The 26,548-nt window shown below is 40.2% G+C and overlaps 1 protein-coding gene across 1 annotated transcript in view; it reads right to left on the bottom strand.

The window, feature by feature from the left end:
• The window catches only part of LOC144762581 (cadherin-related family member 4-like), a 372,673-nt gene that overhangs the window by 90,120 nt on the left and 256,005 nt on the right, over positions 1-26,548 (bottom strand). The window contains exon 10 of the mRNA XM_078647805.1: positions 7,992-8,122. Coding sequence (XP_078503931.1) covers positions 7,992-8,122 — 131 coding nt within the window. The remainder of the gene's footprint in view (positions 1-7,991; positions 8,123-26,548) is intronic.

Here is a 26,548-nt window from a genome sequence, read left to right on the forward strand (position 1 = left end):
GGCAGTTTCCTGCCGATAAAAGCGGCGATAATGTAGCGTCCTTTCTTGATAATATGGCCCTCAGTGGTTAAGAACCAGGCTTAAATGTGAGTGGTCACCCCAGATAAAGGGTGTGCTACAGCTGTGACTTATTCCCTGTATCGAAGCTATCAACTGTTTTGCCCTTTGTACTGGTGATGTCTTGTACTCCATCTTCTTGGAAATGTCTGATATGTTGTGCCCCTTTCTTTTGTTTATTTTAAAAGACAAACCACTCAGTAGACAGTAAGGGCCTAATTACAATTCTGACTCATGGTGGAGCAGCGGTGGCTGTCTTCCAACTGCCACATTACGACCCTGGCAGTCTTGCCATCCTGGCACTGCCACCATGGGAATCACCCTTCTCTGCCAGTGGTGCAGCATTCTTGAGGCCGTAACATGCTTGTCACACCAAGCATATTACGACTTTCCTAACTGCCACTGATATCATAGAGGTCTTTCCCCTATGAAAACAGTGGTGGTGAGAAATGAAAGGTTGTGCCTCACTTCACATGGATGCACAGAGGGGGACTCAACATGTGCCCACCTGTGTGCATATACCGCCAGTTCCAGCACAGCATGGACTTCACTGTCCATGCCGTACTATAACTTCCTTTGACATTTCCAATTCGGGGCCTATCTTATGGGTTCTCAAGCGGCTTTGGCACTGCAGCGGCGGGGCAGTCCCCACGCCCACTGCCAAACTCGTAATCAGTCCTGAAATGCTTTTCAACATAGGAAGACGCATTCCAATAAAATTACTTCAAAAGACAAAATCTCGAGTCAATACAAGACATCATGGCGTGGTGGCAACACAAATGTTTACACTGCATCAACAAATTGAAACACAGGCCGGCCACTGCTAAAGCTTTACATTGTAGAGGTGTAAATATACCTTAAGGCCTTAAAAAGTGTTTTGAACATCACAGACAAATACGGTATAAAGTGGCGGCATTAAGAAAAGCCTGCCAAGAACATTCAGTTATTTTTCTATGATTTTGCATATTTTGGTAAAAGATGCGCTATGCGGTGCAATGACCCATGGCTTCAACTGTTTACGTCTTCCACCCGACTATTGTTAACTGACGCAGTTAACTGTCAGCTACATCGACCATCAAAGGGAGGCCAGAGAATACTTTCTAAATGAATGCAGTTCAGAAGGAAGGATGAGAGTATGGGGTTTGGATTTAGGGGAAACTGACTTTAAAGGAATGTCTTGTAAGGTTCGTCAAGGAGAAAATGAAGCCTTTTATGCAACTCTGCGGAATACCACGGTGTAAAATTCTGCTAGTTCCGCCCACACCTAGTCTGTGCATAGATCGACAGATCCACTATGGTTTTGGGATCTCTCCTTTTTCTTAGCCCATTTTTGATTAATTCCACTGAAACTTTAGATACAACAGCTGAAGTGACTGCCAAGCCAAATTTGAAAATGTTGTGTGTTGTGAAGGTTTTTAGAATGGCATCAAAGTTGTTAGCAAAACAAAAAATGGGTTCCCTATGGAAACTAGACCCCAACTGTAACAACCTACTGGTGAGTGGCAGCAGGATGTGTGTGTATATGCCAAATTTTTGGCAGGAATTCAAACTAATGAATCAAACTGCGCAACAACAGAATTGGCAAATAGACAGAGGCCGTGGAAAGGGCAAAGGATTCAGAGGAAGAGGCAGAGGCAGAGGAAATCGTGGAGAAGAAACAACCAAACCCAGTCACAAACAAGGCGGGCGGATGGTGCAAAAGAAAATACAACCCCAATGGGAGTGGTAACACGGGGTCAGAAAGGAAGAAGAAAATGAATACCAAAAACGTGGTAAATTTATCTACACGTACTCTTTCTAAAAGTGAATATGATGTGTTACAATTTGGTATGTCGTTCTGCCCCACCTCTAACTTTGTTTATTCGCAGGAACGTATAGACCTTTTTAAATTCACCAGAAAACTCAGTTTACATAAATGGAACAAACTTAAGGTGAAAAATATTGACCACAGTACATCAATTGTTAAACCTGCGGATGTAAGTATCAATGAAGTTGAATCATTGATAGCCCTTAACAGCTTGGAGCATGGCACTCCTGAGGATGGATCAGACAATGTGACATCCTTGGGCTATACCACAAATTTGAACTGCCCTAACTCTTTTAAGCCCAAGTCCACATTCAATCCCTCTTTACCCACATGTAGCATTGATACATTTGAGTCTTTGGTCATTGCCGACTTCAAGGACTTGGCTAAGCAGAACTATTGGCCTCATGACAACTTGCTGAAATCCGAAAGACTTGCAATTAAGTCTTTGGAGGATGATCACTCCATTGTGATAAGGCCGTCGGACAAAAGAGGCAATGTTGTCTTAATGAATGTACATGACTATTTAGAAGAGGGTATGCGCCAATTGAACTGTACAGAATGCTATGAAGTGTCCTCATTACCTGTCATTGAGAAAACTAATGATATTTATTTTGAGCTCCTCAAAGAATGGAGAAGTAGGGGAATCATCGAGTGGAATGAATATGCATATCTGCTAAACAGAAATCCGAAGGTAGCGGCATTGTACCTCCTGCCCAAACTGCACGAAAAGGCCACCTCCCCCCCAGGACGACCTATTGTATCTTCTATGGGTTCTCTACTTGAGAACACATCGAAGTATATTGACTTCTTTTTACGTCCTTTTGTGGAAAGAGCTCCCTTCTATCTTAAAGATAGCAGGGATTTTATTAACAAAATACACAAGGACAGTTATTTGCTGATTACTCTTGACGTGTGTAGTTTATACACGTCAATAAGACATGAGGATGGAATCGACGCATGTAGCAGGTTCCTTAAAACCAGATCTATCTCCTATTTGGAACACACAGAAATGATTATCCAGATGATGACCTTCTGCCTAGAAAAAACCTTTTTTGTTTTCAATGATGTCTATTATCGACAGAAACAGGGGACTGTGATGGGAACTTGTTTTGCTCCCAGCTTTGCTAATTTGTTTATGGCTAGCTGGGAGCAACAAGTGGCAAGGACCCATGACCTATACCGCAGCCATGTGAAAATATGGCTGCGGTATATAGATGATTTATTCATTGTGTGGGATGGTCCTAGTGAACAAGCAGAATCATTTATACAAGATCTTAATGAGAACACTCTCAATTTGAAGCTAGAAGGAAAAATCAGTAGCTCTAAAGCTATTTTTCTGGATTTATCCGTTGAGGTGTCTAACAAAAACTTGACTACAAGACTTTACCGCAAAGAGACAGCCGGGAATACCCTGCTACATGCGGACAGCGGACACCCTAAAGCACTGATCCGTAGTATTCCATACAGCGAGTTCCTCCGGGCTCAGAAAAACTGCAGTCAGGATCAAGATTTTGTAAAAGAGAGTGAATGTATGAAGGACAGATTCAAAGAGAGAGGCTACCATCCCAAAATCATTGAGGAAGCATACCTGAAGGCCAATAAGATTAGCCATGAATCTCTATTGAACCCTGAAAGAAAAGACAAAGGGCAGGATAAGGAAGTCATTAGGTTTATATCGACTTACCATTCCAAATCATGGAAAGTTCAGAAAAGTCTTATCAGACACTGGAAAGTGCTCAAAATGGAATCAACGTTGACTGACGTTTTGGGTGACAATCCCAGTATGACATATCGGAGGGCAGACTCACTGAGAACTAAAGTAAGCCAAAATGAAATTAGCACGATAAGACCCAAAACCAGTAATATCCAAGGTTTCTTTACATGTATGAAATGTAAAGCGTGCAAATATAGTTCTAACGTGAAAAAGGTATTCTACCAAGTAGAGGAGAAAGAAAAGAACATTGGGGAACATTTGACATGTCTTTCCGAATACTGTGTGTATATTCTGGTATGCCCTTGTCCTAAAAAGTACGTTGGGATTACTATGTTCCCGGCCAAAATACGGTTCCTTCAACATATGAGGGCTATCCAGAATAAAGACCAGACCTCACCTGTGGCCCGCCATTTTGAGGAGTATCACAAGAGCAATCGTGACCTCCTCAAATTCTTTGTCATTGACAAACTGCCACCAATGCCAAGGGGAGGGGACAAAATCCGTAAACTGAGACAGTTGGAAAACAGGTATATCATCAATCTAGATACCTTGATCCCTGGTGGCCTCAATTCCGAAGAGGGAATGATATGGCATCTGGGTGACACGTAGACTATGTAGGACTACGTAGGGCATCTACCGTGTCTGCATGTTTATATTGCTTTTCTGTAGTGTGCCTTTTGTACATAGTGGAATTCTGCTTACCTGTGTCTCTTGCTAGAATCTGTTTTTAACCATTAACTAATTTGGTTTATTGTTTATCACACGTTTGTATTTATTTGTTTTCGGAATCAATAGGGCACTGTTAGAAAGTCATATAATTTTAAAGTCATCTGTATAGGTGTTAAGATGTGATACTAGCATTGACAGGCAATTTGTGCTTTGTCTTTCCCCCTTTCTTGCAGAGGGCTGCGGAGGAGTTTGATTGCTGTGAGACATTCTCAAGACTTTGTGTAATTTGGACATTTGGCCGTGATATCTTCCCACTGGGGCAGTAGATTGTTCTCTTCTTCTCCTCTTTTGGTTTGCTCTTGTTTTTTCCTTTTTCCACATTATAAATTTAATTATGACGATTTGCCTTGGAACCTTAACCCACTTGGGTTTTATTTTGATCAATCAACATATCATACACTGGCATTATACATATTGGTTCTAATTGTTAGGCATATCTATGGAGAAATTATTTTTATAATGGTATATTATTTAGAACACTGTGAGCAACCCGATTAATTCATGCATTAATGATGGGAATTTTCAAATCAATAGTGATATTGTTTTCCATGAATTCCAAGTCCAGCATCAAATAGGATGTAAACATTTGAAGTATTTTACTTCTGACTAGCAAACATAATATGACTGCCATCATCTCAATATACGTTTTGCAATATATTGTTATGTTTAAACACCACTATAAGATGGCCACCGTACTTTCAATTTATTTTGTTGTCCCTTGTTTATGTTTTCACTGTGGCAATCACGTGTGTATGTATGTTTTTTTAAACTTTATTAATATGTGTTAGGAACATTACTCAACTACTCGTGATCAAGGTGACTGGTTCGCTGAAACGCGTTGGGCTGTTTCATGTACTGTGCTTTGGAAGCGATGTGAATTAAAAGTAACTGGAGAAGTACACCCGACTGCTGGAGTAATTAATTGAAACGTGTTGCCTGAACGGAGTGCATCGGCACAGTTGTTACTGGGCTTTGTGAACTACAATATATATATATATATGGCACGGAAGAGATGATACTATCCCACACATTTCTAAATTGATTTTAATGTAGTTGGGATTATTGTCCTTTTTGCAATCGGCTTCATCCCTTCCACTCAGCCACTCCGTCCTGATGAAGACCCACTGTTGAGGCTTAGATTGACCCTTTTCCCTTTTACCAGGTTGAAATGATTTAAACATGAGGATTTTCGAGATAATAGAGGCTGTACATGCAGTATGGAAATGCGGGGGTGCTGGTCAATTGGAATAACAACGTTGGGTGATATGTTTGGCGTTTTTTAATATCCTATCGCCAGACATTATTGAAACAGCATGGAAGGCGGCAGATGCTGGTTATTGTATGAAAGGACATGAACTTCGGATGTGCGTTAGGGAATGACTGCACTCGGATACTTGTGGGGACTCTGAAAATACTGTTGTTTTTAACTTAAACAGGTGACTGTGATTTGCTCAGGTCACGGTTACGGACACGTGAACACTTGGCACGGAGTCCTGAGGAGTGACGCTGGTATATGCTGACATAGCGCACTCCAGGTAAAGTAGCCTCAAACTGTGTGTCTATATATGCTGCATCAGTAGTGCCTCTTGGATGAGGCATTTGAATCACGCCTTGAGCGTGTTTTTGTTTTTCACACAGGTCCAGTATAATGTGAAAAGTTGAGAATAATAAACCCCTTATATGCCCTGATGAAATCGCCATAAGAAGGAGCGATGAAACATGTCGGCTTGAGGATATAAACTGTGTTGGTATATAAGTAACCAATTTTAATCAGTAGTGCTTTGCTACATCAGAATAAAACGGTATCAGCAAGCAAAGCACCACTACCCAATTTTATTCGTTTTTTGGTGTGGTTTGTTTGGGGTTTTGATACGTGTATTTGTACACCTTTCTATGCTGGTCACTACTTGTGTTTTTTCTTCACTATTCTCACGTCCGCACTACTCCTCTGTTGAGTGAACGTTTGTCTTTTCACAATAGAGAGAGTCGCCAATGATGAGAAGTGGGTATACCGGGAATTATTAACCGGGAACCCCCTCGGGTTGTTCTACCGTGAGGTACTCTCTCTACTTTTCACACTTTTCTATGGGTGAATGATCTGGTCCTGTGTGATTTTATTTTTTGTAATTGTAAAGAATACATCCAGACCTTTTTGTTTATGTTATTGGACATTTCCAAGGTAGTAGTGATAATTTATATCTCTACCCGGTCTACGTAATATATGGATGTTGACATGGGTGAGGCATTATCTGTTTGAAGCATCCCAAACTTCAACACACCAATCTGTCAGAAGTACTACAGATGAAAATAGCCCACCTTACGTAAAGTGACAGTTAAAGGGAAGTTCCTGCTCATGTTACTGTTGTGAAAAGAGCACCAAACTATTAGTGTGATGATTCACTAACCCAAAGCCACTCCGTGGGCATTGTTGCTCTTTTCATGTAAAATGAGCTATTTTCATCTATATGGGACCACATCTGGTCGTCAGCAGAACTCGGACAAGCACCCAAACCTCCCGACCATGCATGGAACCTAGGCATCATCCTAAACAGCAAACTACCCATGAAATAGCAAGCTAATAAAGTCACCTCCTCTTGCTTCCACAACCTTCACACACTACACAGAATCTTCAAATGGATCCTAGTCAACACCAGAAAGCCCATCAATCAGGCCCTCATCACCAGCTGCCTAGACTACGGCAAGGCTCTCTATGCCAGCATCTCCACCCTGCTCTTCGAAAGACTCAAGACCGTATACCCAAATAGACCAACATCACCCCGCACCAGAGAAACCTCCGCTGGCTCTCCATTGAGAAGAGATGGCAGTTATAGATTCTCACACAAGTCCACAAAACTCTCCAGGACCAAGGACAGGCCTACATCAATCAATGACTGAACTTTCACCTACCTGCAAGAAACCTGCGCTTCTCCTCACTAGTATGGGCACCTCCTACACCAGTCACTGCTGCAGCAGGAGCCACTCCTCCTATGTCACTGCCAAGACCTCGAACAACCTACCCCTCCATCTTCGAACAGTACTCTCCCCGGCAGACTTTAGGAAGAAACTCAAGACCTTGATCTTCAACAGAGATGTCGTACCCACAGCGCCCAGATACCCCCTGGGTTACAGTGCTGCACTATACAAATGCTGATTGATTGATTTAACTGTTCTGGTTTGCTCTTGTAACATAAGAGTGTTACTGATTTTCACATCCAGGTTTTCATAGAATATTTGGGACACAGAGCATATTCCTCAATTTGAGCTCAAAGTCCATGTTATAATGTATTCTCTGTGTAATTTAAGATAAGTATCGTACAACCAGACATTGATTGTAGAGAGGCAGTTTTGAGAATTGGCCTAAATATTAGTCAGCTTTTTTATTTTTACAGTACCTTGAATCCTTCTGGTCATTTGCTTGTGCTTTAGCACAATAAAAAGAAACACAAATTCTGTAATTTTCCTACTTTCTTTGATATTTTACATGCATTTTTCAATTATCTCAAAACATCAGGATATTAAAGCATCGGTGTCAAGTACAAAAAGTACTTTAAGATCTCAACAATTGCATTAATTTACAATGAAATAAAATATTCAGACAAAGCAGAACATTGACAAATATGGCACTGCGCATGAAATATTGAGAACAAATAGTAACACATTATTTTGACTACAAATAGAACTTACTCTTTTAGGAGTGCCCATGCCAGTGCATAGAGGCATAACAACAGAAGAAATCCTGTGATTGCTAATATTGCAGGAAACCAGTTATCAGGATTCCAAACATGGGCAAATTTAACCAGTACTGATGTAGTCACCTGTAAACATAAGAAACGTTTTAAAATATGTGTACAGTGCTAGTTTCAATGACAAAACATCACAAGGAAACATTAAATCTTTTTGAATCATTAGCATCTGTATGCCAAAATAAACAGAAAGAGACTACTTTTTTCTACTTAGATCCATAGAGTCTCAAATTACCTTGCTTTTTATTATCCAATATCTATGACTATTTAACTTTATGAGGTTAGGGTGGGTACCCTCAATGTAACATAGTGTGTTTATGTTGAAAAGAATAAGCTATGCTGCACAATATGAAACTACTGTATTTGTTATTGCATTATTTAAATAGTTGATGTGACACTCTCTAGTTCTGACCGACAAAGGCGCTCATCAACACCAAAGAATTATGAAAATTATCAACGTGAAACCTCTAACAATTAGGATTCAGTAAGGAGGAAGGGATATGGGAATGCTGCCTGTATGTGCATAGGGCCATTCCCATTTGTGGGCTTATTTACTAATTTTTAACACAACGCAGGAAAGTAAGCAAAATTGCTGCACTGCGTTTGGGTAAAATGAGAGCAGCAGAAATGCGTAATTTCAACTAAGATATTTTGCATTTCAGTTGTCTCCTAATGCTAGCATACTGTGTGTTGTCTAACCAACAATGGGTGAGGGTGCATGTGTTATACAAAGGATTGTCTTTGAGCAGGAAAGGACACCTTCCTGCTAGAAACAATCCTTAACAGCATTTTCTTCTTTTATGCAGCAGGCATATAAGAGGAAGAAGCAAGGAGAAATAAAGATATTTCACCACGTAATGCCTAGTTCAGGGAGGCATAGCATTTTGACACATTCCCATGCTTACTAGCTTGAGTATATCTAGGAATGCGCCAACATCCATGGGTGGGTGAAAGCAAAGCCCCCATACTCCACACATCAAATCCCTCACTAACATGAAATAATGCAGAGCTGTGTTGTTTTACAGTGTATTCACTAAACCATGCAAAGCTACACAAAGTAGCTTTACATAGCTTAACAGATTTCTAAAATGATTTTGCATAGGGGCTGCACTACATAAGTGATGCACCGAGATGTAAAATCTTAGTAAGTCTGCCCTTTGGTTTTCATGAGGGATATCTCGGATTCAACAACTCCTCTGCTCAACAAGACATCCTCAGGAAGGGGGGGATTTACAGCTTCTTGCGACACTTTGCGTCGCCGTTGTGTCACTTTATGTGACGCAGTGGCACCGTAAACTATGCACCACATTGCTGCCCATTTACAACGTGACACGTCTAGGGAAATGTGTCACGTTGTAAAGCTGTGTACGACATTAGACCTGCATCAGTTATAATGTATGCAGGGTGGGCGTTCCCACGCAAAAAGAAATATGTAAAACGGAAGCAGTGAAATTTACAACATTTCACTGCGTCACTCTACGCCTTCACTGTGTTAAAATTCCTATACCTGCTTAGACCAGGTATAAGGAATGACACAAGGCTTTCTAACGGGAACTCACCTGTCCGTTGTGGTGCATTGCTGGAGTTGCGTCACTTCCATGAGCAACTCCAGCAATGCGTCACCTTTGGGTCAACAGATGCGTAAGAATTTCAGACACATCTGTCAAACCTTGCACCATGGTGCACTGTATTGTAAATACAATATTCATGGTAGCGCAAGGGTTTCATATGGAGGAGCACGGAAACTGACACATCTGTACAGATGGGTCAGTTTCTTGTAAATCTGCTGCATATTGTTTAAAGATTGACTTAGGCTACATATGACAAGGAACTTGCTGTCATGTCTGTGATTAGGTGGGCTTAGATGAAGCAGAAGCACTCTGTACGTGACATCAAAAGGCAATGATGAATGCTTGAATTGATCCCCACCACCGGCAATTACTTATGGTCACATTGTAGTCCATCATCTTCTTTATTACTGTGCCAAAACATACCTAGGCCAATGTTATGCAAACCAGTTTTAGACCTGCACCAGTAAGTACAATCCAAATTGAACTGACAGGCTGCATCAGGTCTGAATTGGAGCAAAACTAATCCCAGGCCAGTTTGGGCCTTGATGGCCTAACTCACTGAAGTACAGATCTTGTACTAGAAGCCATATTTATATGGCCAGTTGTGTCGCATTTGCACTATACAATGTGGTGCATTCACAATGCAAATCAAAATGAGCTTTATAAAGCCACACAAAGCCATTTTGCGTGGTACTGAGTGGTTTATAAATCTGGAATAACGCACCTGTAGAGAAGTTCTCCACACAAGAGGTATTGTGTAAATTGAAGTTTATTTTGTGAAAGCATTACACTTTCATCACAATAGGGGCAAAGGAGTAACTGACACTCTTTGAATGTAGCAGAGTGACATTGTCGCATTCCATGATGTGTCAGACTCTGACCTTAAACATCTTCACACCACATCTCCCTTTTAATAAACAGATACAACTTGTTCTTTCCTTTTATCCCTGGCCTTAGCTTACCCCACCATTTTAGAACAATTTATAGAAGAAACAGAAAACATGAAACAATGTCAAAACAAAATAAATATATACACAAATAAAACGGTGTGTAGTCTAAATATCGAGTTTTTATTTTCGACTGGACATAATATCGACTCCAGAATATCGAGAAGGCATTAATGTCGAGGTAAGTTATATCGATGTATTTATTATCGATTTTCACGTATGTTAAAAAATATCGATTGAAAAAATATCGAGTAAGTAATATCGATAGTAAAAAATATCGTTATTTATATTAGTTTAAAAATATCGAAAGTCAAAATATCGGTTTTAAGAATATCGAAAGTTGTGTTATCGACAGTCATGATTAAATATATGTAATTGTTTTATGTATTTATATTGAAATTTTTTTAACAATAATTAATAAATATTAAAATTTATTCTAATTGTATAATAATTTCTAGGAGCGGGTAGTGGGTTTTTAGGGGAATAGGGTGGGAAGTAATTTAATTATAATTAATAAAATATGTACATTTATTAATTGCTAGTAATATTTAATTAATTGTTAATTAATTAATAATTTTTTATTATATTAAATTTAATTGCTAATTAATTTAAGTTAATTGATTAATTGGTAATTATGGTAATTAAAAAAAATTATGTCATGTAGCGGGTTGTGGGTTTTTAGGGGAATAGGGTGGGAAGTAATTTAATTATAATTAATTAAATATGTAAATTTATTAATTGGTAGTAATATTTAAATAATTGTTAATTAAATAATAGTTTTCAATTATATAAAATGTAATTGGTAATTAATTTAATTGAATTGATTAATTGCTAATTATGCTAATTTAAAATATTTTTGTGATGTAGCGGGTTGTGGGTTTATAGGGGAATAGGGTTGGAAGTAATTTAATTATAAATAATTAAATATGTAAATTTATTAATTGGTAGTAATATTTATATAATTGTTAATTAAATAATAGTTTTCAATTATATAATATTTAATTGGTAATTAATTTAATTTAATTTTTTCATTGCTAATTATGCTAATTTAAAATATTTATGTGATGTAGCGGGTTGTGGGTTTATAGGGGAATAGGGTGGGAAGTAATTTAATTATAATAAATTAAATATGTACATTTATGATTTGGTAGTAATATTTAAATAAATGTTAATTAATTTCTTTTTTTTAAATATATAAAAATTAATTTGTAAATAATTAAAAATAATTGATTAATTGGTAATTATGTTAATTTAAATAATTTATGTCATGTAGCGGGTTGTGGGTTTATAGGGGAATAGGGTGGGAAGTAATTTAATTATAAATCATTAAATATGTAAATTTATTAATTGTTAGTAATATTTAATTTATTGTAATTAAAAAAATATTTGTTAATTATTTATAATTTTATTGGTAATTAATTTAATTTAATTGATTATTTGTTAAATATGTTAAATTAAATTTTATATTTCCTGTAGCGGGTTGTGGGTTTATAGGCGAATAGAGTGGGAATTAAATTAATAATAAAGAAGGAAATAATCATATTCATTAAAGGTATACAACGTTTACCACGCAACTTTTACTACGCACTACCATTACAACGAAAATTTTACTACGCAAATACCATTATAACGCATGTATTTACTACGTATTTTTTTACTACGCAGGTACTTTTACAACGCATCCCATAACAATGTAAGTATTTGTAAGTATATAATTATATTTAAAATGTTATAGGTTTGGGTTTTTGGGTCAAGGTTTTTTTTTAGCGTTCAGGGTCAGTTTTGGGTTTTTGGGTAAAGGGGTATTTTTAGGGTTCAGGGTCAGTTTGGGGTTTTTGGGTAAAGGGTTATTTTTAGGGTTCAGGGTCAGTTTGCAGTTTTTGGGTAAAGGGGAATTTTTAGGGTTCAGGGTCAGTTTTCAGTTTTTGGGTAAAGGGGTATTTTTAGGGTTCAGGGTCAGTTTTCAGTTTTTGGGTAAAGGGGTATTTTTAGGGTTCAGGGTCAGTTTTTAGTTTTTGGGTAAAGGGGTTTTTTAGTGTTCAGGGTCAGTTTTCAGTTTTTGGGTTAAGGGGTATATTTAGTGTTCTGGGTCAGTTTTCAGTTTTTGGGTAATGGGGTATTTTTAGGGTTCAGGGTCAGTTTTCTGTTTTTGAGTAAAGGGGTATTTTTAGGGTTCAGGGTCAGTTTTCAGAATTTGGGTAAAGGGGTATTTTTAGGGTTCAGGGTCAGTTTTCAGTTTTTGGGTAAAGGGGTATTTTTAGGGTTCAGGGTCAGTTTTCAGTTTTGGGGTAATGGGGTATTTTTAGGGTTCAGGGTCAGTTTTCAGTTTTTGAGTAAAGGGGTATTTTTAGGGTTCAGGGTCAGTTTTCAGATTTTGGGTAAAGGGGTATTTTTAAGGTTCAGGGTCAGTTTTCAGTTTTTGGGTAAAGGGGTATGTTTAGGGTTCAGGGTCAGTTTTCAGTTTTTGGGTAAAGGTGTATTTTTAGGGTTCAGGGTCAGTTTTCAGTTTTTGGGTAATGGGGTATTTTTAGGGTTGAGGGTCAGTTTTCAGTTTTTGGATAAAGGGGTATTTTTAGGGTTCAGGGTCAGTTTTCATATTTTGGGTAAAGGGGTATTTTTAAGGTTCAGGGTCAGTTTTCAGTTTTTGGGTATAGGGGTATTTTTAGGGTTCAGGGTCAGTTTTCAGTTTTTGGGTAAAGGGGTATTTTTAGGTTACAGGGTCAGTTTTCAGTTTTTGGGAAATAGGGTATTTTTAGGGTTGAGGGTCAGTTTTCAGTTTTTGGATAAAGGGGTATTTTTTGGGTTCAGGGTCAGTTTTCAGTTTTTGGGTAAAGGGGTTTTTTTAGTGTTCAGGTTCAGTTTTCTGTTTTTGGGTAAAGGGGTATTTTTAGGGTTCAGGGTAAGTTTTCAGTTTTTGGGTAAAGGCGTATTTTTAGGGTTCAGGGTCAGTTTGGGGTTTTTGGGTACAGGGGTACAGGGTTAAAATTAGGTTTATACTTGGTGGAGTTGGAATAGTAATTTGTATGGGTTCAGTGTCCACCACCTTCCCTGATGTTATACTTGGTGGAGTGGGAATAGTAATTAGTATGGGTTCAGTGTCCAGCACCTTCCATGAGTTTACAATTGGTGAAGTGGGAATTGAAATTTGTATAGTTTTAATGTGTAGTATGGTTTTGTGAGTTTATTATTGGTGCTGTGTAAATAAGAAAACATTTTTAATACAAATAACTATTATTGGTAGGATACTATAATATAGTTTTAAAATGATATATAAAAATTTGTATTAATGATAATTATTGTTATTGTAGTAGTTAAAAGATAAATACATTTTTACATTTATTAAAATTTAAAATGCATTTTTAAATAGAATATTACATATGCAATTAATAATCATATAGAATAATAAAGAAGGAAACATACACAGGGTTAAATGGAATAACTGAAAAACAGTTTATTAACATATACAAAATAAATTCTAAGTAGAGATGTATTTTTTATTTCTATTGAAAATTGTAAGTAAACAGTTTTTATTATCCACAAAAAATATATGAAGTGCATATATATGTTTTTCACAAATAAATGAAAATTAAATATTTATATGTTTATTCACATATATTGTAATTAAATTAGTTAAAGAAACAAATTGGTAATATGTACTTTTCATTTAATAACAATTATGTTATTCACATAGACATTGAATATATTGTCATAGATAAATATGCATATTTGTTTTATAACAGTAACATTTTTGTTTTTTTACAAAGTTATCATATTTTTTTTACAAATTAATATTATGAATATTTAACATATTTATAATATTAATTTTAACATAGATAAACACACAAATACATTTTTAGATACATACGTAATGTTTAAACTAATATGACATTTGTTTTCCATATAGATTATTTTCAACATGTATATATAAATAATAACATATTATTCAAAGTAACAGATAACAGTTGAATAATTATTTGAAAGTAATGAATATTTAAGAAATAATTTTCTACAATTTAAATAATTATTTACACTTAATATAATACTCAGTGTATTTTTTTTAAGTGTTGAAATATAGAAATTAATGAGGTTTTTGCTGTATACAGGGACTACTTTTTAACCGCGTAATGTTATTTAGGCTTATTTGGTGCTTCGACAGATCGCGGTTGGATGCTGCTTCACGTTAGAGAGGGTAAGTTTGTTTTTATTGTATTTTATAAGTCTATTAAGTTAGTGTTAGTGTATGTGTGGTGTGTTTAAGTTTATGTACATAGGGTTATTAAGAGAAGATTGTGTTTTCGGTTTTAGGTAGAGTGTACGATATTTAATTTTTACCGCGTTTTAGTTGTAGGTGTGTGACGTGAGCTAATATGTTTAAATGTTACAAAGATAATATGTTTGGTGTATAAATATGTCTTTTTATATATGTATGGGTGTTTTTGTGTGGGTGGGTATGTATTTTATTTTTTCAAGGTTATCGTCGCGTTTTACTGTTTTTGAGGAGGTCCTTCTTTTTCGATCAGAGTTGTGTGACGAGTATTATATACTCTTATTTTAGCACACAAATGTTTTGGTTTGCACGTTTTGCAGGAGCGTTTATTTTTACAAATTACTATTTTCGGGTTTTCAATGGTATATCGTGTGTATTACATTGGAGAGGAGTCGCTATGGATTTGCTTGTATGTTTGCATTTTTTTTGGACTTCCATGGATTGAATGGGTTTTGGTATGGTGTCGTATGGATTGCTTGGAATTGGATTACGTTTGAAGGTGCAACAGAAAGGTAATTTTTTACAAAACTTTTTATGGGTGGGGAAACTGTTTTAATTTTTGCTTTAGTTAGGTTGTATGTAACATTTTGTAAATACATTATCTAAATACATTTTATATATGTTAATATTATGTATTTGATAATTTAATTGCTAATTGTTACATGTAAAAATTAAGGATTTTCTTAAAAAAAAGCTTAATGTCACGTGTATAGTTATGTTATGTTTTAAAGAATAGTTTTTGCAATCATTGATAGATAGTCTAGTCCTTTGCTAGTTGGATAGAGGGTAACTTGACTTTGGAGTGTGTTATACATTTTTTTCCTTTCTTTGGTGAGTTTAGGTCCGATCAAAGTTACTGATTGCTCCATTCGGAGCTCCTGGTAACTCTGTTCTTTTTGTAAGGATTGTATTAATTTGTGAAGGGTAGGTGTTCCTCGGCCTGTAGTTGCTTGGAAGGCATTGTGCCATCCTTCAACTGCATTGTTGGTTTTTGCTTCCTTATTTAGTGTGCTATGGTAGACATTCCACCAAGCTATTTGGTATTTGGGTTGTCTTCTATGGCCTGATCTGTGTAGCCTTCCTACCCATGTGTCTTCGAAGTAGTCAAGCATAGGGCTTAGTCTTTCTTTGTTTCTTTTATAGTAGGGGCTGTCTATTAACAAGTTATAGTGCTCAGTTACATCTGTCACTGGAACATAGGCTAGGGCGATGAGTTTTTTTATTTGATAAGCAAAAGTGCTATCAGTGGCGTATTGGATACTCAAGGTAGATTTTTGTAGATGTCGCCAGATACATTGGTTAAAATGATAATAGCAACCTTGTATTGCTGTGTTTGGGTATGTTTTAAGGATGGTGTTTATCATAGCTTTTTCAAAGTCAATGATAATGTTTTGTGGAAAATAGTTGTTAGTATGTTGCTTGACTTCAGTTAGTATTTCTTGATAGGTAGCTTGCTGTTTGTTTGGTAGAAGGGCATAAAGGAATGGAATATTAGCATTTTGGAAATGACCATGGATAGTGTATAATTGATAAAAAGGTTTGGGACATACAGAAAAAGTACCATCCATCATCCAAGTTTGGCATTGGGTAAGTTTAGTCATGTTGTTTGCTGTGGCAAACAGTATAATTCTTTTATCTTTACATTTGTTGTCATAGAGTATAAAATCATCTTTATTGTGAGTTACAGAGAGTTCAGAGGGAATTTGCACTTCTTCAAAAGTTTTTGGTGTGGGAGGAGTAGTGCATGTTGCTCTTTTTTTTCTAGCTATATTTTTTTAGGGAATCGATAGATGGTAATTGGCTAGAAGCATGTTGGGGAAGTACAGTTAAATGGTGTTTTAGAATAGCAGTTGTTGGTTGATCAGTACTAGTACTAGCTTCTTTAAGGGAATCTAGCATTTGTCTAATCTCTATTTCTGTTACATTGGGTGGGGGATTATGTTTCTTAGTATAAGTAACAGTAGTCTCCTGAGTTATAGCTCTACCATAACATTTGTTGGCATAATATTTCGTACACTTCCAAAAAACTTTCAAATCTTTTTGTTTCTCTTGAGTGTAGACATATCCCATGTAACAAAGAAGCATTTTCCCTTTTTGTGAATAAATGAATTTAGCTCCTTCAGTCATGCTTGTATTGTAGTGCTAGGAGGTAATTAAAAGAGAATGTCATTACATTTGTTAAAAAAATAATGTTGTATTCTAATAATACAGTTTAACACATTTCTGATTTACCTGTAAATCTTTTTATGATTTCAAGTAGTTCTTTTCCGGTGTTGATGTTCTTCAAACTGTTATTTTCTGTGTATATATATTTGTACCTGTGGAAGTTGAGAAAATGTGTACAAATATTTTATAACTATTTATGATATTTTGCTAGAGGTTTTTAGCTAGTTTCTATTTAGTTACCTATCTATTAAATGTCGAAGTTACATTTAAATTATATACTTACTTATTTATATTTAACTTTTGATGTCCAGGTGTTGTCTAGGTCTTCTGTATTTTCTTTTTGTCTGTAGGATAAATAGTAAAAAAATATATATATTTTAGGTATTTGGCTTTTAAACATAGGTGTGAGGTTTGAGAGTTACATTTTCGATGGAAAATAATGTAGTAGTACTTACTTTATATAGGTGTAGCTGTCTTTATGTTGAAGTCAATCAGTTTTCTTTCAGAAATCCAGCAGAGTTTCGTCTTCCTTTAGTTAGGAGATTTAGGCTGCATTTTTAGTTTTCTGTAATCTTGTTTATATAGTATTAGTCTAATAGTTTCTGAAGTAGGATTGGTTGTTTAAATTGATAGTCTGTTTTAATTCGTGGATTTGAAATTTTTAACCTGTTATACTAATTGCTTTCCTTATACGGGTGACGCCAATTAACGTTTATTTAATGTGTAAGGCCTTATTTTGTATAGGTAATGTTATCTTTATATTTTTAAAGTGGAGGAATATATATAATTTGCAGTAAGAAATGTTTATTTGTTCGAAACATTGTTTATGTATTATAAAATGTATGTTTGTATTTATTTTGTGTTATAAATGTTAGGAAAATATATAGTATGTTTTATAGCTTTTTAGAAACAATTAGTGAATAAATATGAATAGTATGACTAAATTTTAAGATAATACAGTGATTTATTCAAGGATGTAGTAATTTCGATATTTTTAAAAAACGATAAATGTGCTATCTATATTTTTGTATTCGATATTTTGTCCGTTTTTCATTTAAAGATGTGATAATCGATGTTTTAGAAATCGATAATGTTGTTAGTCGATATTGTAGTAATCGTTGTTTTTTTTGTCGATAATGTGGTTTCGATATTTTTGTGTTTTGTTGTTTAAGTATAGGCAATCGATAATTTAGTAGTCGATAATTTTTCGTCGATATTTTGTACAGTCGATATTCGGTCTGTCGAGGTTATGTCAGTGATCCGAATAAAACAATGCATACTACTCCACTAAGCTTCTTCAGTTTGTACCAAACACTTGCTATTTCTTTGGTGTGACACTGGTGTGAGTACTCCTTGCAGGATCATTATATGCAATGCCCCTTGTACCATGTTTCACCTTTTCTTTGGTGACTTTGGTAACATTATTGTGATTTGGCAGGAATCAACGATGCCCGAGTGGTGGTTCACCAATTCCCATATGACACCTTTACAGAATTTTTGCTCAATTCACACACCTGAATAGGTTTTAAACTTAGATAATCCTTTCCCAACCATAATCGGATTATTCACATGCACCCAATCTCCTATTTTCAATTTGCATCTTTTTGTTTTCCTTGCAGATCCTATTTTCCCCAGTTTTGCAAAACTAGTCAGATCAGACTCATCTTCAGCATGTCTCCACCAATCACCAACATTTCCTTCCTTTGGCATTAACTGGACCATCCCAAACGGACATTGTTCAGTTACAGCCTTCCTCCCTGTCATTAATTGAAAGGGGGTTTCCCCAGTTCTAGTGTAGTGCAGTATGATCAGACTAATTTCTTGATTGCTTCTGCCACATTCTTGTTACTTCTGATTGCAGATTGTATACATTCCCCTAACACTTTGTTAAAGCGTGCAAAGGTATTTTCAAGTGTTTTATGGCACACCTGTCTAAGAATGAAGTAATTTCTGCATAAATAAATTGTACTTCACTATCCGTTAGGATTTCTCCTGGGATCCCACCTCTAACACACATTCTTTGAAAATAGTTAATGACTTTTCTAGCAGTAGGTACGCAAACCGATTTCACTTCGAACCCAACTAGACAAGTGCTCAATCATTACTACAAAATATCTCATGTAGCTGGGTAAAATTTTATACTGTTCTAGTAATTCCACGTAATATGTTGCCAAGCTTTACATGGACATAAATTTACTGATTCACTAGAACCTTCTGTTAATAAGACTTTATCACTTACTTTGCATTTACCAAACGTTTCCCCTAACTTTCCTTTTTGTTACTGCAGAACCTAGATGACCCAATGTGCCAATTCAATCATGGGTTGGCAATAGCAGGAAGATGGGTTAAATTTGTCCCCATGCACCAGCACTCTGCCTTCCAAGGATAATTCTTCCGAAACGTTCGAAAACATTTGCAAAACATAGGATAAGTTTCTTTTCTTTTGGCCACCCAGACTTCACTAATGGAACAACCTCTTTCAAAATGTAATCGCTCTCAATCGCATCAACTGAGTCTTCATTTCTACCACACACACTGACATCCCCTACATGAGCAATCAAATGACTTCAGACTCCCATTGCAGATCATCAGAGTCTTCAATGGGAAGTATAGACAAATAGTCTGTCCTGTAATTCTTCTTACCCGGGATATACTCTACTGTGACTGCATACAATTGTGCTATTAGTCCAGTGATTCTGGCTGTGGTGCATTTAATTTTCTTCCCAGAAATAATGTTTACTAAGGGGCAATGATCAGTCTTTAAAACATATGGTCTTCACCACAGATAAGCTTAACATTTTTCTACACTCCACGCACACACACGTCAATAGCTCTTTCTCATTTACGGAATATTAACACTTTGCCTGATGTAACATCCTGGATGTGAATCAGTGGCTGCTGGTGAGATTTGAAAGTGGTGAGCCATAAAACAATTGTCGTACTTCACCACGGCGAGCAAGCATTGCGAGCGAGCCTGAACCATCTACAAGGGTTCGGGGGGTTCTCCCCTCGAGAAAATTTTGAAAAAAGAGTGGGCAAATGAAGAATTTTCAAGCAAATTTGAGAAAGCAGGAAGGTGTCAACCACTCTGAGCTCTGATGACAAGGCTCCAGAGCCAGATAGCAGGCAAAGCACTGCCAACTCAACAAACAGTATGTGTCCTTGACCAAACCAACTTAAACAAGCAGCACGAACAGGATGTCATCCACTCTGTGGCACAACACTGCATCACTGCTAGAGAGACTTGGCAAGAGATGCCGTGGGGAAAGTACCTGCAAAGGCCGGAAATGGAAAACTGACCACCCAGCTCAACAACAACAGCACCGTCCTGTGCAGCGCTCATCCATACACACAACAAAAAACAAAGACGTTTATCTTGTACGACCTTCTCTTAATTTGACATTAACAATCATGATCCGTTAGTGTAATAGGTTAATAAACAAATCCCTACTAACCAAATATGCCCAAACAGCTGTACCCAGAAGCCAGCAGCAGGAGCAGGCCAGGGCTCCCAGTCCAGAGGTGGGTGATTCCTGGTGGCAGAGTGCAGAGGCAAGGCCAGCAATGCTGGCACCTGTGTATGAGACCCTGTGCCGCTCACGGGTCCTCGCACCAGAGCGCTGATGGGGAGTGAGGTGCTAGATGAGAGAGAACCTTGGTCAGGGTGGGTGAGACCATGTAAGGTAAAGGACTGATGTACTGTGTTGGAGACCCTGTGTCACTCTCCCGAGGGCCGGGAGTCCTAGCATCAGAGCGCCTGACAGGGCGATTGAGGCACTAGAGGAACCTTAGCCGGGGTGGATGAGACCATGTGGAGGTAAAGCAGGCCTGCACAGTGTATGAGACCTTGTGCCACTCACAGGAGGGGCAGCAGCCCTGGCACCAGAGCGCATATGGGGGTATTGAAGCCTGCTCAATGAAAAAACCCTTAGTTGGGGGGCAAATGTGGCACATTCATAAGGACATGGAAAATGCTGTGGCGCACAATTGCAAATTCCAGTGGTCCTATGTGGTAATGTGCAATGTAAATCGCACTGACACACCTGGAAGAAGCGAGAATCCATGTGAATCATAAATAATCAGATATATCAGCGCACACATATGAACCAATCACTCCCAAGGTGACTTCCTTGCCTGCCAAAAGTTGTACCAGCCAAGAAACTGTTGCTATGAAGAATGTGACTGTCGGTTTTGTTCAGCTCCCTTGCATACTCATTGTGCGCCGAAAAGCTGCTTCTTGGCACTCACAGAAAACTGTTAACCTCCCATAGTGAGCGGAGTCAAGTTCAACCTCACAAGCTCAGCCTCCTGCTCCCACCCTCCCCTCTGAGCACTTATTAAGAGCAGCTCCCGCTGATGCCGTGATGGGCACCGCTGACTACAGTTTCTGACATAACACAAATAAACACTGAAATACATTGTAGTATATTGGTTGAATTTCTGGTGTATTCCACACCAATGCCCGGTTACCCACCGGTAATATCCATTACTCCGAGTCCTGGTCTCCCCGTCCCATTCCTTATCAGTGAGCAGCTAGTCTGCTCCACAGAAAATTACAACCTAGCTGAGCTTTTTCGCACCTCCCCTAATATGGCGTCACTTCCAAGCGACCGTTAAGGGGGAAGTGCATCACCGTAACATCCTAGAATACCAAAGAAAACCCAGAACAAAAACAGACAATCACCCAAAGAAACTCAAGACAGGGAGGGAGGGAAGGGCGCAGGAATGGGACGGGGAGACCAGGACTCGGAGTAATGGATATTACAGGTGAGTAACCGGGCATTACCTCCTCGTCCTGTCTCCCCGTCCCATTCCATATCAGTGAGCCCATACCCAAGCACACGGTGATTGTAAGAAAAAAACAGAACAAAATTGCGAGAAAAAACAGGTCCATTTTAATCAAAAGAAACAGTACATATTACAAACCATGTACCGCAGATAGGACATGAGCCACAAAAGGCAGCAGAGGCCGCCATCCCCAACTGAACCCAATAATGTGAAACAAACGTATGGGGAGCAGCCCAAGTGGCAGCATTACAAATGCCCCTCACCGAGGCCCCCTTGAACATGGCCCAGGAGGAGGAAACGCCCTTGGCCTACCTACCCTGAACAGAAGAAGGGAGAGGACAGTGCGCAGAATCGTAAGCAGAAACCACAGCACCTTTGACCCAACGAGACAAGGTGGATAAAGAAGGCCGAAGACCAAGCCCCGACAGGCCATAGGTGACAAACAAGGAATCAACCTTACGGAAACCAGAGGTACGCTCCAAGTAGATGCGGAGAGCCCTCCGCACATCCAACGAATGGAGGACCACCTCCTCAGGAGAGGCAGGATCCGGAAAAAAGACAGAGAGAAAATTATCCTCCTGACAGTGAAAAGAAGACAACACCTTAGGCAGAAAAAACTGACTGGGACGGAGAATGACCTTGTCAGCACGAAAGCGCAAAAAGGGGGGAGAAGCCATCAAAGCCCCAATCTCACCAACCCTCCGCCCAGAAGTAATGGCCACCAGGAAAAAGAACCTTAGCAGAGAGGTACTTCCGGGCCACGGAGTCCAAAGTCTCGAAAGGGGGTCCGTCAAAGCCTGGAGAACCAAGGGAAGATCCCAAGGAGGCACAGGAGAGCGAGAAACAGGACGCTGAAGCAAAAAACTCCTCAGAAGGCGAGCCACCAACGGGGAGACAGAGGACACAGAGGAACCCCGGAAGGCAAGAAGGGCAGCCCACTGTGCCAATAGGGAAGAAACAGCAAGCCCCAAGACGAAACCATCCCGCAAGAAGTCCAACACCTGTACAGCCTCCCAGGAGGTGGAAGAGAGACCCTTCCCAAGACACCAGGAGGAGAAATTCTTCCAATGACAGGCATAGGACTGCTAGGAGGAAGGGCGCCAAGACAGCTGGAGACAGTGTGCAACCTCCACAGAGCAACCTTGACCCAGCAAACTCAACCTCTCAAGTGCCAAACCCCCAGCCGGAGGCGGCGCAGGGAGGCAATCCAGAGAAGAGGAGCCCGCAGAGGGGAGGGACACAGGGGAAACCTCCAATGAGGGCAAACAGATAAGGTCAGCAGAAGGGGAAACCAAGACTGACAAGACCACTCCGGCACTACCAGGAGAACCTCCGCCTGATCCAACCGAATCTTCCGGAGGACCTGCGGAATTAAGGCAAAAGGAGGGAAGGCAAACAGCAGACCCGTCGACCACTGAACCGAGAAAGCATCGGTGGCCCACGCCAACCGGGAGGGAACGAGGCTGCAAAACCAAGGAAGAAGGGCAGAATCCTCCGAGGCAAAGAGATCCAGCCGAGGACGGTGGAACCTGAGGACAATCAAATGGAACATATCCAGGGACAGACACAGAGACACCGAGGAGGGGAACACCCGGCTCAAAGAGTCCGCAGGCCCATTCTCATTCCCCGGAAGATAGACCACCGTCAGAGACAAGAGATTCAACCCGGCCCAAAGCCCAATCTTCCGGGAGAGGAGAAACAGAGACCAACACATGCCCCCTTGGCGATTGATATAAGCACGAAACACCTGGTTGTCGGTCTGCACCGAGACTGCCTGACTCTGAAGGAGAGGAGCGAACCATTGAAGAGCCAACCAAACAGCACTCAACTCCTTCCAGTTCGAGGACTGGAGGGACTCGAAACAGGACCACCGACCCTGAGCCTTGGAGGCACCCAGTACGGCACCCCAAACCAAGGCATCCGTGGACAACACAACCACAGACCGAGGAGGAAGGAGATCGTACCCCCAGGAAAGAGACTGAGGGGACAACCACCACTGGAGATCCGCCCAAATCCCCGCAGAGACAGGTATCAGAGTCTCGTAATCCAGGGAGACAGGATCCCAGTGCGACAGGACATGATGCAACAGGGGATACAGTTGCAGCCTGGCCCAAGGGAGGAGATGCAAAGTGGATGCCATTTCCCCCTGACTCCGAAACCACAGACGGGCGGACACCTGGGACTGGGACAGAAGCCAAGAAAGGTGATGAAACAAAGTCAACTGGCGCTCCAGGGAGAGGAACAGCATGCCCAGATCCATTCCGAAGAGAGCCCCCAGGAAATTCAGGGACTGGGAGGGCACCAAGGAGGACTTCCGGTGGTTGATGAGGAACCCAAAAGAACCCAGGAGAAAACACACCTGGTCCACATCCGACAGAGCCTGAGAAAAAGAAGGAGAGACAATCAACCAGTCATCCAGGTAGGGAAACACCTCTAGCCCCCTGGAATGAAGAATACCCACCAGAGGGGCCAAGAGCTTGGTGAAAATCCTGGGCGCCGAGGAAAGGCCGAATGGGAGCACCCGGAACTGGTAGGGAAGGGAACCCACAGCAAACCGGAGAAACCGCTGGTCCGCCGGATGGACAGGAACGTGCAGATATGCATCCATCAGATCCAGGGATGCCAGGAAACCTCCCGGAAGCAACAGAGGCAGGATGGACTGCAGAGTCACCATCTTGAATGGATGATGGAGAACAAAGCGATTGACCCGCTTCAGATCCAAAACAGGACGCAGATACGAAATATCCTTCTTGGAGACCAGAAAGAGGATCGAATAGCAACCCTCGCTCCTTTCCAGAGGAGGAACCACCACAACAGCCTTCTTCTCCAACAGAAGCAGCACACCAGCCAGCAACGCCTCCCTTCACAGAGGAAGACGGGGCAGGGGAGTCAGAACATAAAACGGAGGAGGAGAGGAAAACTCTATCCGGCAACCCTCCAACACAGTCTGAACCGCCCAGGCATCTGGAACCGACAACTACAGGGAGAGGAAGGACTGGAGGCGACCACCAACTGGCAAAGGCAGACAGTCACAGGGAAGAGGAGGAAGCGGTGGCAGCAACACTGGCAGGGGCCTGGGACTTGGCACCTCCAGGGCCCCCCCCGCCCATGACCCCTGCCTTAAAAGGGCTGAGAAGCTCCCCCGAGCAGGAGGCCCAAAGGCGCGACGGTAGCCAAAACCACGCCCCCGAGAAGGAGGGCGGACCAGAGCCACAAGCTTGTGGTTCTCTGCAGATTGCTTGACCATTTCCTCAAGCTGCGGACCGAATACCTTGGAACCCCCAAGGGGCAACTTAAGGGGGACCGACTTCTGGGAAGACTCAGCCTTCCAGGAACGCATCGAGATATGCCGCCTTGCAGCGATGGAAGCACCAGAAGCAGCCACCACCGCACTCAAATTGTCAAAGGAAAGATCAGACAAGTAACGCACTTGCAACTCCATGAGGGCCAAAAGAGAGGAAGCATCCTCCCCTTCCTGCAAAAGAGAGGAAAGTGCCTGAAAATCCTTGAGGAGGGACTGGACCATGTAATTCGAATAGGCGGTCGCCCTGACAGAAAAATTAGAAGCAGCATAAGAACGCTTCACCGCCCCTTCAACTTGCTTATCCACAGCATCCGAAGGAAGGGCGTCGTCGGATAGGACCAGACCATTCGAGGAAAGACCAGCCATTAAATTGTCAACCTTGACAGTCTGAGGAAACTCTGCAGCAAAACCCTCCAAAGGATAGCGCTTGGACAAAAAGCGCGGGAAAGCACACTTATTCACCTCCTTCCATTCATGATCCAGCACCTTGCGCACAGCACCATGCAATGGGAAGGAGTCAGGAGCCGGCAAAGAAGACCGGCCGCTAAAGCAGGCCTGAACAGGTGAGAGCCGAACAGGGAAAAACGGCCGCTAAAGCGAACCGCGGAAGCCACAGAGGCACAGGCAGCATATGGGGCAAATCAAATACAAAAAAAAAGGGCGACCGCTACAGCAGACCGCCGAACAGTAACAACACAAAGTAGGGAAAGGAAAAACTCCCCCCATCCGCTTAGCCAGGCACGAGGATACTGCGTGCAGAAAAAAAGGAACAGGATGTTACGGTGATTCACTTCCCCCTTTATGGTCGCCTGGAAGTGACGCCATATTGGCGGAGGTGCGAAAAAGCTCAGCTAGGTTGTAGTTTTCTGTGGAGCAGACTAGCTGCTCACTGATAAGGAATGGGACGGGGAGACAGGACGAGGAGGTAATGGCAATGCGTGCAACTGAGTCAGGCAATGCTGCCTGTTATAATTGGTATTCATAAGCCACGGGTGTAGACAGCTCTCGCATGTTGCAGCACCCTTAACTAAAATCGGATTGCGTTTTAACAAAATAGGAGTGCGCCTACACATATAATTGTATTATAAGCTCTAGGGAAAGGACAGGAATGCTCTGTATAGGGATAAATATGGCTCATTCATGCCCTTTCCCTATGATGCAGCGCGGAAACTTGACTTGCTGCACTGAGCTGCATCAATATGCAATAAATATGGCCCTAAGGCACTGCATGCATAAATCAGGCATCTCAGCTTACCTGTTGCACTGAAGTCAAAAAGAAAAGAAACAAAAAGGCATATGTGGAATTAATCTGTAAATGCCAGTTACTGGTAAGTACTCATTCCCACGTTTTAGACAATCATTTCCTGCTCGCTTTGCGACTACAGGTAGGGGACAACTTTATGCAAATAATTATTGGTTCTCATCCAGCCGTAAAAGCCATCAGAAAAAAGGGAA

Source organism: Lissotriton helveticus, chromosome 1_1 (assembly GCF_964261635.1).
Source record: "Lissotriton helveticus chromosome 1_1, aLisHel1.1, whole genome shotgun sequence".
NCBI classification, from domain to species: Eukaryota; Metazoa; Chordata; class Amphibia; order Caudata; family Salamandridae; genus Lissotriton; species Lissotriton helveticus.